The sequence below is a fragment of the Anabrus simplex genome, chromosome 2 (genome assembly GCF_040414725.1).
Source record: "Anabrus simplex isolate iqAnaSimp1 chromosome 2, ASM4041472v1, whole genome shotgun sequence".
Lineage (NCBI taxonomy): Eukaryota > Metazoa > Arthropoda > Insecta > Orthoptera > Tettigoniidae > Anabrus > Anabrus simplex.
The window spans coordinates 308,820,230-308,833,363 of record NC_090266.1 but is presented as its reverse complement, the minus strand read 5'-3'; the positions used below and the strand labels follow the sequence as shown (position 1 = coordinate 308,833,363).

The following is a 13,134-nucleotide window of genomic DNA, read 5'->3' as shown; positions in this document are numbered from 1 at the left end:
AGCTCGTAATTCAAGTGTTACTGGCTACTTCTATGAGTATAATGCAATGTTCTCTTCTATTCTAGGTTTACAGGTGCTCTCAGTGGATTGGTCTACATCTTTACGCTACCTTGCCTTTTGCATCTAGCTTCCCTAAGGAAACGAAACGAGATGACATGTTGGTCTGTAATTATCCACCTGGCAATTCCTATCATAGGTGGTGGGAACCTTATCGCTCAGTTCTTTGTATCAGATCACTAAAACAATGGGAGATCCATTGCATGAAGATTTGCATATGGCAATAAATCCCTTTTAGTTGTTTTAGAAATATTAGAAATATTTTTCAGGAAAATGTACAATACCAGTAACATACTTATACAACCAATAACACAATGAAAATTGTAAGATGGACTGAAGAAGGAAAGCTGTAGTCTGTAACGGTGGCTCTCTCTTCTGCGTGTTCACAAACAAACAAAATCAGACCAAACATTGTAAGAAGGCAATTTATAATGAGTAATGACAAATATACTTGTAAAATGGATCTCATCCCATTATCTTATTCTTTCCTGTTGCATTTTAAATATTATTTATTTATTTTTAATTTACATTATACTAGTTAAGAAAGAATTTGAATTTTCATATAGATAATTTATTAGAAGCCATTGGTGTATCACTGAATACTTGTTACAGTATTGCTACTCAAGTAATGACAAGGATTTGATACATAATGTATAAACGGAATCTTGTTAGTTATTTAACGATTTAATGAACTTTCATTTGTTAGGAATAAAAGAAATGCATCTTCATCTTGAAGATTCAAAAGTATATAAAAGACTGCAAATTCTCCACTGAATAGCCTGCAATGTTAGCCCTCACACACAATGTAATGTGATATAGTATGAATGGAATATTCAAATATGCAGATTGATTATTTATAGCAATGGGATGCCATTCATAGCTAAAGATTGAGTATTTTAAATGTATTATGTGGATTGTGATTAATGTATTTCATAAATTCACTAGGTCACAGCCCAGTATGAATGGCCTATGGGTGAACATTCCAGTTTAATGTATAATATTTTATTACAGTAAAAGATCTAAAAGTACTAAAATTGATTTGTCTGTAATTATTTTTTCTGTATGTGATTTTGTGCTAAAATTTCAAGATTCTACAGCAAAGAAATCAAAGACTGAGCAGGCCATGATATGAAAAATAAGCTGCATATTTATAATTCACTTCTGTAATTAAAACAAAAGCTGAGATGTACAATATATTTAATAATACTCCTAAGAAGATAGTAATCTTGCTAGGCAATATAAGAAGGATGCCAACTGAATATAACAACATTGTTAAATTAGTGTTACTGTTATATTGAGGGAATAGGAAATTTCATACAGAATACTGTTTGACTTACAGGTTAATTCAAAGTGTTTCTGCACTTGTCTGTGTTTGAAAGATATCATGGGAGGTTTATTTAATTTTTTTTTTTTATGGCCTCTTTAGTAAATACTGCTCTAGAAGATTCCAAGCAATTGAAAAGAAAATGGCTTTTGAAAGATCATAAGACCTCCTATAGGAACAGTGAGCTGTCATTTTATTATAGCATGTACCACATCATCAGAAACTGCCATCTTCAGTCGCTTTCGCACAGGGTCAGATTTTTCACTCATTATCATTTCCTAAATTTCTTCTCATTGTTTAAGGAATGATACCAATGTAGATTGCATTTTATTTTCAACTGTTGTGTGATTCAAACATCCAAAATTTCCAGCACTGCTGATTTTGTTTCCAAATGTATTGATTTATGTTGAACTGAGGTTATACCTGGGGAAAATCAGAAAGACTGGCTATTATTGAAGGTTGTATGTATACTTCTCACTTCCATCGATTCACAGAAATTCCCATCATCTGTTCATTAGACATACCTGCTACCATCTGCAGGGACTAGCTTATCACTTTTTGAGAAACATTTGAGGTCAAGGTATTATTATAATTCCAATAAGGTGTTTCTTAAATTGTTTCATTGCTGTAATGGAGAGCAATAAATGTTATTAAGATAAGAAATTTGCCAGGACCATACAAGAATATTGCTTGATATCAAGTCTTCTTTATATCAAAATTCAAGTGCACGCATGCATGCACACATTTACACACCAACACACACAAGTTTTGAATCATCTAGTAAGTGTCGTACCATATTTTCTCACATAGTCAATGCATGTACAGGTGAAAAATTTGAGTGTGTGAATTATTAAAGGAATTCAGATATACAAAAATTCAATTTACAATTTATTTGCATTTGAAAGATATATCAAATATTAGAAATGGCTCCAAACAAGGACTGATGCAAACAGGAAATTTTACGTAGAGGAAAGAAACACAGAAATACAAATAGTTGTTGAATCTAAAAAGAAATTGTGGCAAGATTTTGGTAATAACCTGGAAAGGGAAACTGCTCTGGACAGTAATAAAGAATCATCGGAAGGGAGGGGAAAAAAAATGACTAGTGTTTTACTTAAATCAGGTGAACTCATAATAGATCCCAGGGAATCACTGGACAGGTCGAAAGAATATTCTAAAAATCTCCTCAACGTAAAAGGAAATCTTCCTTGTGATGTCATGAACAACCAAGATCATGAAGAGGAGAACGATGATGTTGGTGAAATTATGCTTGAGGAAATGGAAAGGATGGTAAATAAACTGCACTCTCATCAAGCAGTAGGAATGGATGAAATTAGACCTGAAATGGTGGGATGGCAAAGATGAAATGGCTTCAATGAGTAATAAGATTAGCATGGAGTGTTACCTTCAGATTGGACAAAAGCAGTAATTGCATCTATCTATAAACAAGGGAACAGGAAGGATTGCAACAACTATCAAGGCATCTCATCGATCAGTATACCAGGTAAGGCATTTACTTGCATCATGGAAGGGAGGGCACAATCAGTGGTTGAGAGTAACTTGGATGAAAACCAGTGTGGTTTCAGACCACAGGGGGGCTGTCAAGATCAGATTTTCAGTATGTGCCAGATAGTTGAAAACTGCTACAAGAGGAATAGGGAGTTATGTTTATGTTTTGTAGATCTAGAAAAGGCATATAATAGAGTACCGATAGTAAAGATGTTAACCATACTGGGGGACTATAAGCTTAAGGGTAGATTATTACAATCAATTGAGCATTTGCCTGGTATGAAAATGGGAAACTACAGAAAACCATCTTCAGGGTTGCCGACAGTGGGGTTTGAACCCACTATCTTCCAGATGCAAGCTTACAGCTGTGCGCCATTAACCACATGTACTACTACTACTGCTATTACAGCTACTACTACTACTACTACTACTACTACTACTACTACTACCACCACCACCACCACTACTACTACTACTACTACTACTACTACTACTACTACTACTACTACTACTACTACTACTACTACTACTACTACTATTAGAGCGAAAGTGCTTCAAGGGTTTCACTGCAAATGCCTAAGTGTTAATATAAGGAAAGATCTTCATTGGAATAATCACATTAATGAGGCTAAAATAAACGTTAAAGATCTCTTTGTATGGTTATTTAGAGGTCATAGTAAGGATGCACAAGTCACTGGTAAAACCGTATTTAGAGTATGGGACCCTCACCAGCATTACATGATTCAAATACTGGAAAAGATCCAAATGAAAGAAGCACAGTTTGTACTGGGCAATTTCTGGCAAAACAGTAGTGTTACAAAAATTTTGCAAACTTTGTGCTGGAGAGATAGTGTGGAATGACATTAGCAGACTAACATGCTTGAATGTAGTTTTTAAAAGTGGGAAAGATCATCTACATATATAAAACTAGCAAGATACCCGTGCTTCGCTACGGTATTACACTGAAATTTATAATTGAATGCTCGTTGTTTTAGATATATAATTCGCGACCCGACTCGTTTTCTGCGAGAATCCGCCAAAATTCGCGATTTGACTCGTTTTCTAATAGATTACGGCAAGTTTCCTCCCATTTTTCAATCTTTCTTTCCAGCAATCGATTTCGTACTTTCCGGGGTAGGTCCAGGTATTCCACCGGGTCAGCTGGGTCCGTAAACCTTTGCCATCTTTTCCTATAAGCACTTTTAATATGGATCAAATCCTTTGGGAGATCCGGCGTGGTGACGTCTTGGGTGCCTTGGCGGTACTGAGGTCGCCGCCGGACTGCATTCTTAGTCATTACCCGTCCAGCACCCGTTTCCAGCGCGGTCCGCACATTTGACGACGGTCCAGAAAATTATTATTATTATTATTATTATTATTATTATTATTATTATTATTATTATTATTATTATTATTATTATCATTATTATTATTATTATTATTATTATTATTATTATTATTATTATTATTATTATTATTATATGTTCTGGACCCCACAGCAAGATGCAAGACCGCTACTTGGCGGTAAATTACATCTGCTGCCATTGTCATTGTTGACAATGTGACCAGCACCATCGTCGCGGGTAGGCAAGTGTGCGGGTTTTCTGACGATACAAATGACTGACTTCCGTGCATTATTGACCTTATTATAGAGGTGAACAATTTGACGGTCGATCGCATTCCTATCGTTTATTTCAAATGTGTTTAAATTTTTATTTATATGCCAGGAGAATTTACTGTAATCTAAGAACGTTCTCCGAAGGAAAAGATGGCAGTTGAAAACGAACCCAGAAAAGATGATCGATTTATGATCAGAATAAGTACATCGAAAATCTACAGCCTGTTTCCAGTCATTCGACAGGGTCAGGAATGGAATGAATTAGGCCCCATCTAGCGGCGACAATAGGAATTGTGCCGGCTGCCGAGCACACCTCTGGGGCAATGATCGATGAATGACAAATGAAATGAAATATTGGACAGTGATACTGGAATGAATGATGACAGGAAAAATCGGAGTAAACGGAGAAAAACCTGTCCCGCCTCCGCTTTGTCCAGCACGAATGTCACATGGAGTGACCGGGGTTTGAAACACGGAGCCCAGCTGTGAGAGGCCGGCGCCCTGCCACCTGAGCAACGGAGGCTCCTCATAAGTACATTATGAAAAGTAAAATCAGTTGGTCTCACCTCCTTTTACACCCCACCGCCGTTAAGTTTATTAACACCCCCCCACAAAAAAAGGAGGCGTGTTTCTTTATGTTTAAAGGAGATTCCAAACACCAATGTTCACGTCTATTACCTTCAGTTTTGAGATATAAGTATCCCCATAAAAATAATTCACTTTCATTCACTTCCTTGCACACTCCTCCCCCCCCCCCCCAAGTGAATTATCCGGCAAAAAATACTGTTTCTTTAATAGTAAAGGATGTTCTAAATACCAATAATCACGACTCTAAGTTCTTCAGTTTTTTATTTATGTGTCCTCATGAAAGGAATTCAACTTTTTTTTACTCCCCCCCCCCCCAAGATGGGTTCCATCCAAAACGCGTTTTTCTTTGTTTTTAAAGGAGATTCAAATACTAATGGTCATGTCTGTACAACTTTAGTTTTTATTAGATGTATGCATTCTCATACAATTAAGTCAATTAATTTTTCAATTCTTTCACCAACCCCCCCCCCCCCCTCATTTGATTTTCCGAGAATACGTGTTTCTTTACTTTTAAAGCAGATTCCAAATATAAAATTTCACGTCGGTAACATCTTCATTTTTGATATATCAGTAGCCCAATTAAAATAATTCAACACAATTTTCAGCCACTTTTACCCCCACCCCCCCACCCTCCACCCAAGTGTTATTTCCGAAAACTAAAAATACACGTTTCTTTATTTTTAATGGAGATTAAAAAATACCATTTTTTTACTTCTGTAACGTGTTGAGTTTTTTGAGATACTGTAGAAATTCTCATTTTAAAATTTCACCCCTTTTTAGTTCCCCTTAAATGGAGTTTCCAAAAAACAAATCACCTATGTTTCTTTACATTTACAGGAGATTGCAAACACACACTTCTTACGTCTGTAACATTTTACGTTTCTCAGATATTCTGTAGATATAGTCTTTCAAAAAATTCACCCCAATTTGTCACTCCTGATTAACCGTCATTAATTGGATTTCCCAAATACAAATATTACGTGTTTCTTTATTTTTAAAGGAGATCCCATATACAAATTTTCAGTTCTATAATTCTTCACTTTCTGAGATGTATGTATCCTTATTAAAGGCATTCAACACATTATTCACACTTTTACACCCCTCCTATTGCGATTTACGGAAAAAAATACGTGTTCCTTTATTTTTAAAGGAGATTCTAAATACCAATTTTTTTACATCAGTAAACTTTTAAAGTTTTAAGATGTAGACACACTCATTTTAAAAATTCACCCCCCATTTCACCCCCCCACCATTATTTGGATTTTCCAAAAACGAAAAAATACCTTTTTCTTTATTTTTAAAGTAGATCCCAAATACCAATTTTTAGGTCTGTAATATCTTCAGGTTCTGAAATATAAGTAGCCTCATTAAAAGCATTCAACCCATTTTTCACCATTTTACACCCCTCCTAATGAGATTTACGGAAAAAAATACGTGTTCCTTTATTTTTAAAGGAGATTCTAAATACCAATTTTTTACATCAGTAAACATTTAAAGTTTTAAGATGTAGACACATTCATTTTAAAAATTCATCCCCCTTTTCACCCCCCCCCCATTATTTGGATTTTCCAAAAACGAAAAAATACCTTTTTCTTTATTTTTAAAGGAGATTCTAAATACCAATTTTTACATCTATAATCTTTAAAAGTTTTGAGATATAGATACACTCATCTTAAAATTTCAACCCCCCCCCCCCCATTATTTGGATTTTCCAAAAACAAAATACGTGTTTCTTCATTCCTAAAAGAGATCCCAAACACCAACTTTCAAGTCTGTAATATCTTCCGGTTCTGAAATATAAGTAGCCTCATTAAAGGCATTGAACCCTTTTTCACCCTTTTCCACCCTTCCTATTGGGATTTTCCGAAAACAAAAAATACGTGTTTCTTTATTTTTAAAGGAAATTCTAAATACCAATTTTTACATCTATAAACTTTAAAAGTTTTGAGATATAGATACACTTATTTTAAAAATTCACCCCCTTTTCACCCCCCATTAATTGGATTTTCCAAAAACAATAAAATTCGTGTTTCTTTATTTTTAAAGGAGATCCCAAACACCAATATTCAGGTCAGTAATTTTTTCAGTTTCTGAGATATTAGTATCCTCATTAAAGGCATTCAACCACTTTCTCACCCCTTTTCACCCCTTCTATTGGGATTTTCCGAAAACAAAAAAATACATGTTTCTTAATTTTTAATGAAGATCCTAAATACCAATTTTTACTTCTGTAAACTTTAAAACTTTTGAGATATAGATGCACTCATTTTAAAAATTCCACCCCCTTTTCCCCTCCCATTAATTGGTTTTTCCAAAAACAAAAAATACGTGTTTCTTTATTTTTAAAAGAGATCAAAAGTACCAACTTTCAGGTCTGTAATATCTTCAGTTTCTGAGATATAAGAACCGGAATCCTGATAAAAGGCATTCTACCAATTTTTCACCCTTTTTCACCCCTCCTATTGGGATTTTCTGAAAACAAAAAATACGTGTTTCCTTATTTTTAATGAAGATTCTAAATACCAATTTTTACATCTGTAAACTTTTAAAGTTTTGAGATATATATACACACATTTTAAAATTTCACCCCCCTTTTCATCCCCTTAGCGACGGAATATCCAAAAATCCTCTCTTAGCGAGCACCAACATCTTAATACGAATATATCCTCAAAATTTCATTTCTTTATGTCCAGTAGTTTTGGATCGGCGATGATGAATCAGTCTTTCAGTCAGTCAGTCAGGACAAGCTATTTTATATATAGATAACTTGTCCTGACTGACTGACTGACTGACTGACTGACTGACTGACTGACTGACTGACTGACTGACTGACTGACTGACTGACTGATTCATCATCGTCGAGCGAAAACTACTGGACATAAAGAAATGAAATTTTGGGGATATATTCATATTAAGATGTAGGTGCTCGCTAAGAGAGGATTTTTGGATATTCCTTCGCTAAGGGGGTGAAAAGGGGGGTGAAATTTTAAAATGAGTGTATCTGTATCTCAAAACTTTAAAGGTTTACAGATGTAAAAATTGGTATTTAGAATTTTCATTAAAAATAAGGAAACAAGTATTTTTTTGTTTTCAGAAAATCCCGATAGGAAGGGTGAAAAAGGGTGAAAAGGGGTTGGATGCCTTTAATCAGGATACCGGTAATTATATCTCAGAAACTAAAGATATTACAGACCTGAAAATTGGTACTTTTGATCTCTTTCAAAAATAAAGAAACACGTATTTTTTGTTTTTGGAAAATCCAAATAATGGGAGGGTGAAAAGGGGATGAATTTTAAAAATGACTGCATCTATATCTCAAAACTTTTAAATTTTACAGATGTAAAAATTGGTATTTAGAATCTCCATTAAAAATAAAGAAATACGTGTATTTTTGTTTTTGGAAAATCCCAATAGGTGGGGGTGAAAAGGGGTGAAGAATGGGTTGAATGCCTTTAATGATGATACTTATATCTCAGAAACTGATGATATTACAGACCTGACAATTGGTGTTTGGGATCTCCTTTAAAAATAAAGAAACACGTACTTTTTGTTTTTGGAAAATCCAAATAATGGGGGTGAAAAGGCGGTTGAAATTTTAAAATGAGTATATCTATCTCTCAAAACTTTTAAAGTTTATAGATGTGAAAACTGGTATTTAGAATCTTCATTAAAAATAAAGAAACACGTATTTTTTGTTTTCGGTAAATCCCAATAGGAAGGGGGGAAAAGAGTGAATTATTTGTTGAATGCCTTTAATGAGGATACACATATCTCAGAAACTGAAGATATTACAGAACTGGAAATTTGTACATGGGATCTCCTTGAAAAATAAAGAAACACGGTTTTTTTCTGTTTTTGGAAAATCCAATTAATGGCGGTTAAACAGGAGTGACAAACTGGGGTGAATTTTTTTAAAGACTATATCTACAGAATATCTGAGTATCGTAAAATGTTAGACGTAAAACGTGGGTATTTAGAATTTCCTGTAGATGTAAAGAAATATAGGTGATTTGTTTTTGGAAACTCCATTTAAGGGGAACTAAGAAGGTGTGAAATTTTAAAATGGGTATGTCTACAGTATATCTAAAAAAACGTAACATGTTACAGAAGTGAAAATGGTATTTTCTTCTCTATTAAAAATAAAGAAACGTGTGTTTTTAGTTTTCGGAAATACATTTTGGGAGGAGAGGGGTCTAAATGTGACTGAAAATGGTGTTGAATTATTTTAATTAGGCTACTGATATCTCAAAAATGAAGATGTTACAGACGTGAAATTTGATATTTGGAATCTGCTTTTAAAGGAAAGAAACACGTATTCTCGGAAAATCCATGAAGGGTGGGGGGTAGTGAAAGAATTGAAAAATGAATTGACTTAATTGTATGAGAATACATACATCTAATAAAAACTAAAGTTGTTACAGACGTGAAAATTGGTATATGGATCTCCCTTAAAAACAAAGAAAAACGCGTTTTGGGGGGAAACCATCTTGGGGGGCAGGAGTGAAAAGGAGTTGAATTCCTTTCATGAGGACACATAAATCAAAAACTGAAGAAGTTAAGAGTCGTGAAAATTGGTATTTAGAAGGTCATTTACTATTAAAGAAACAATAATTTTTTGCCGGAAAATTCACCTGCGGGGGGGGGGGGGGGGTTGAAAGGAAGTGAAAAATGGTGAATTATTTTTATGGGGATACTTATATCTCAATACTGAAGGTAATAGACTTGAACATTGGTGTTTGGAATCTCCTTTAAACATAAAGAAACACGCCTTCTTTTAATTTTTATTTGTGGGGGGGGGGATGTAAATAAACTTAACCACCCAAGTGGTATTTCCGAAAACTAACAATACACGTTTCTTTGTTTTTAATAGAGATAAAAATACCATTTTCACTTCTGTAACATGTTAAGTTTTTTGATATATACTGTAGAAATTCTCATTTTAAAATTTCACTCTTTTTATTTCCCCTTAAGGGGAGTTCCCAAAAACAAATCACCTATGTTTCTTTACAATTACAGGAAATTACAAATACCCACTTTTACGTCTGTAACATTTTACCTTTCTCAGATATTCTGTAGATATAGTCTTTCAAAAAATTCACCCTAATTTGTCACTCCAGTTTAACCGCCATTAATTGGATTTTCAAAAACAAAAAATACGTGTTTCTTTATTTTCAAAGGAGATCCCATATACAAATTTTCAGTTCTGTAATATCTTCTGTTTCTGAGATATATGTATCCTCATAAATAGATTCAACCCTTTTACACCCCTCCTATTGGGATTTACAGAAAACAAAAAATACGTGTTCCTTTATTTTTAAAGGAGATTCTAAATATCAATTTTTACATGTTTAAACTTTTAAAGTTTTAAGATGTAGACACACTCATTTTAAAAATTCAGCCCCCTTTTTCAACGCCAATTTTTGGATTTTCCAAGAACGAAAAAATACCTGCTTCTTTATTTCTAAAGTAGATCCCAAATACCAATTTTCAGGTCTGTAATATCTTCAGGTTCTGAAATATAAGTAGCTTCATTAATAGCATTCAACCCCTTTTTCCCCCTTTTCCACCCTTCCTATTGGGAATTTCCGAAAACAAAAAATAACTGTTTCTTTATTTTTAAGGAGATTCTAAATACCAATTTTTACATGTATAAACTTTAAAAGTTTTGAGATATAGATATACTCATTTTAAAAATTTACCCTCTTTTCACACCCATTAATTGGATTTTCCAAAAACAAAAAAATATGTGCTTCTTTATTTTTAAAGGAGATTCCAAACACCAGTTTTCAGGTCTGTAATACCGTCAGTTTCTGAGATATAAGTATCCTCATTAAAGGCATTCAACACATTTTAACCCCTTTTCACCCCTTCTATTGGGATTTTCCGAAAACAAGAGATACGTGTTTCTTTATTTTTAATGAAGATTCTAAATACCAAATTTTACATCTGTAATCTTTAAAAGTTTTCAGGTATAGATGCACTCATTTTAAAAATTCACCGCCCCTTTCACCCTCCCATTAATTGGATTTTCCAAAAACAAAAATATACGTGTTTCTTTATTTTTAAGAGAGATCAAAAGTACCAATTTTCAGGTCTGTAATAACTTCAATTTCTGAGATATAAGTACCGGTATTCTGATTAAAGGCATTCAACCCCTTTCTCACCTTTTTTCACCCCTCGTATTGGGATTTTCTGAAAACAAAGAAATACGTGTTTCCTTATTTTTAAAGGAGATTCTAGATACCAATTTTTACATCTGTAAACTTTCAAAGTTTTGAGATATAGATACACTTATTTTCAAACTTCAACCCCCTTTTCACCCTCTTAGCAAAGGAATACCCAAAAATCCTCTCTTAGCGAGCACCTACATCTTAATACGAATCTATGCCCAAAATTTCATTTCTTTATGTCCAGTAGTTTAGGCTCGGTGATGATGAATCAGTCAGTCAGTCAGTCAGTCAGTCAGTCAGTCAGTCAGTCAGTCAGGACAAGTTATTTTATATATATATACTAGCAAGATACCCGTGCTTCGCTACGGTATTACACTGAAATTTATAATTGAATGCTCGTTGTTTTAGATATATAATTCGCGATCCGACTCGTTTTCTGCGAGAATCCGCCAAAATTCGCGATCTGACTCGTTTTCTAATAGATTACGGCAAGTTTCCTCCCATTTTCAATCTTTCTTTCCAGCAATCGATTTCGTACTTTCCGGGGTAGATCCAGGTATTCCACCGGGTCAGCTGGGTCCGTAAACCTTTGCCATCTTTTCCTATAAGCACTTTTAATATGGATCAAATCCTTCAGGAGATCCGGCGTGGTGTCGTCTTGGGTGCCTTGGCGGTACTGAAGTCGCCGTCGGACTGCATTCTTAGTCATTACCCGTCCAGCACCCGTTTCCAGCGCGGTCCGCACATTTGACGACGGTCCAGAACATTATTATTATTATTATTATTATTATTATTATTATTATTATTATTATTATTATTATTATTATTATTATTATTATTATTATTATTATGATTATTATTATTATTATTATTATTATTATTATTATTATTATTATTATTATTATTATTATTATTATTATTATTATTATTATTATTATATGTTCTGGACCCCACAACAAGATGCAAGACCGCTACTTGGCGGTAAATTACATCTGCTGCCATTGTCATTGTTGACAATGTGACCAGCACCATCGTCGCGGGTAGGCAAGTGTGCGGGTTTTCTGACGATACCAATGACTGACTTCCGTGCATTATTGACCTTATTATAGAGGTGAACAATTTGACGGTCGATCGCATTCCTATCGTTTATTTCAAATGTGTTTAAATTTTTATTTATATGCCAGGAGAATCTACTGTAATCTAAGAACGTTCTCCGAAGGACAAGATGGCAGTTGAAAACGAATCCAGAAAAGATGATCGACTTATGATCAGAATAAGTACATCGAAAATCTACAGCCTGTTTCCAGTCATTCGACAGGGTCAGGAATGGAATGAATAAAGCCCCATCTAGCGGCGACAATAGGAATTGTGCCGGCTGCCGAAGCACACCTCTGGGGCAATGATCGATGAATGACAAATGAAATGAAATATTGGACAGTGATACTGGAATGAATGATGACAGGAAAAATCGGAGTAAACGGAGAAAAACCTGTCCCGCCTCCGCTTTGTCCAGCACGAATGTCACATGGAGTGACCGGGGTTTGAAACACGGAGCCCAGCTGTGAGAGGCCGGCGCCCTGCCACCTGAGCAACGGAGGCTCCTCATAAGTACATTATGAAAAGTAAAATCAGTTGGTCTCACCTCCTTTTACACCCCACGCCGTTAAGTTTATTAACACCCCCCCCCCACAAAAAAGGAGGCGTGTTTCTTTATGTTTAAAGGAGATTCCAAACACCAATGTTCACGTCTATTACCTTCAGTTTTGAGATATAAGTATCCCCATAAAAATAATTCACTTTCATTAACTTCCTTGCACACTCCTCCCCCCCCCCCAAGTGAATTATCCGGCAAAAAATACTGTTTCTTT

At 34.6% G+C, this 13,134-nt stretch overlaps 1 protein-coding gene across 1 annotated transcript in view; it reads left to right on the top strand.

Annotated features, from left to right (window-relative positions):
* LOC136864075 (neutral amino acid transporter 9) overlaps positions 1-1,273 on the top strand; it is a 276,887-nt gene extending 275,614 nt beyond the window's left edge. Inside the window, exon 12 of the mRNA XM_067140620.2 lies at positions 66-1,273. Coding sequence (XP_066996721.1) covers positions 66-240 — 175 coding nt within the window. The 3' untranslated portion in view covers positions 241-1,273. The remainder of the gene's footprint in view (positions 1-65) is intronic.
* Positions 1,274-13,134: the final 11,861 nt, after the last annotated feature.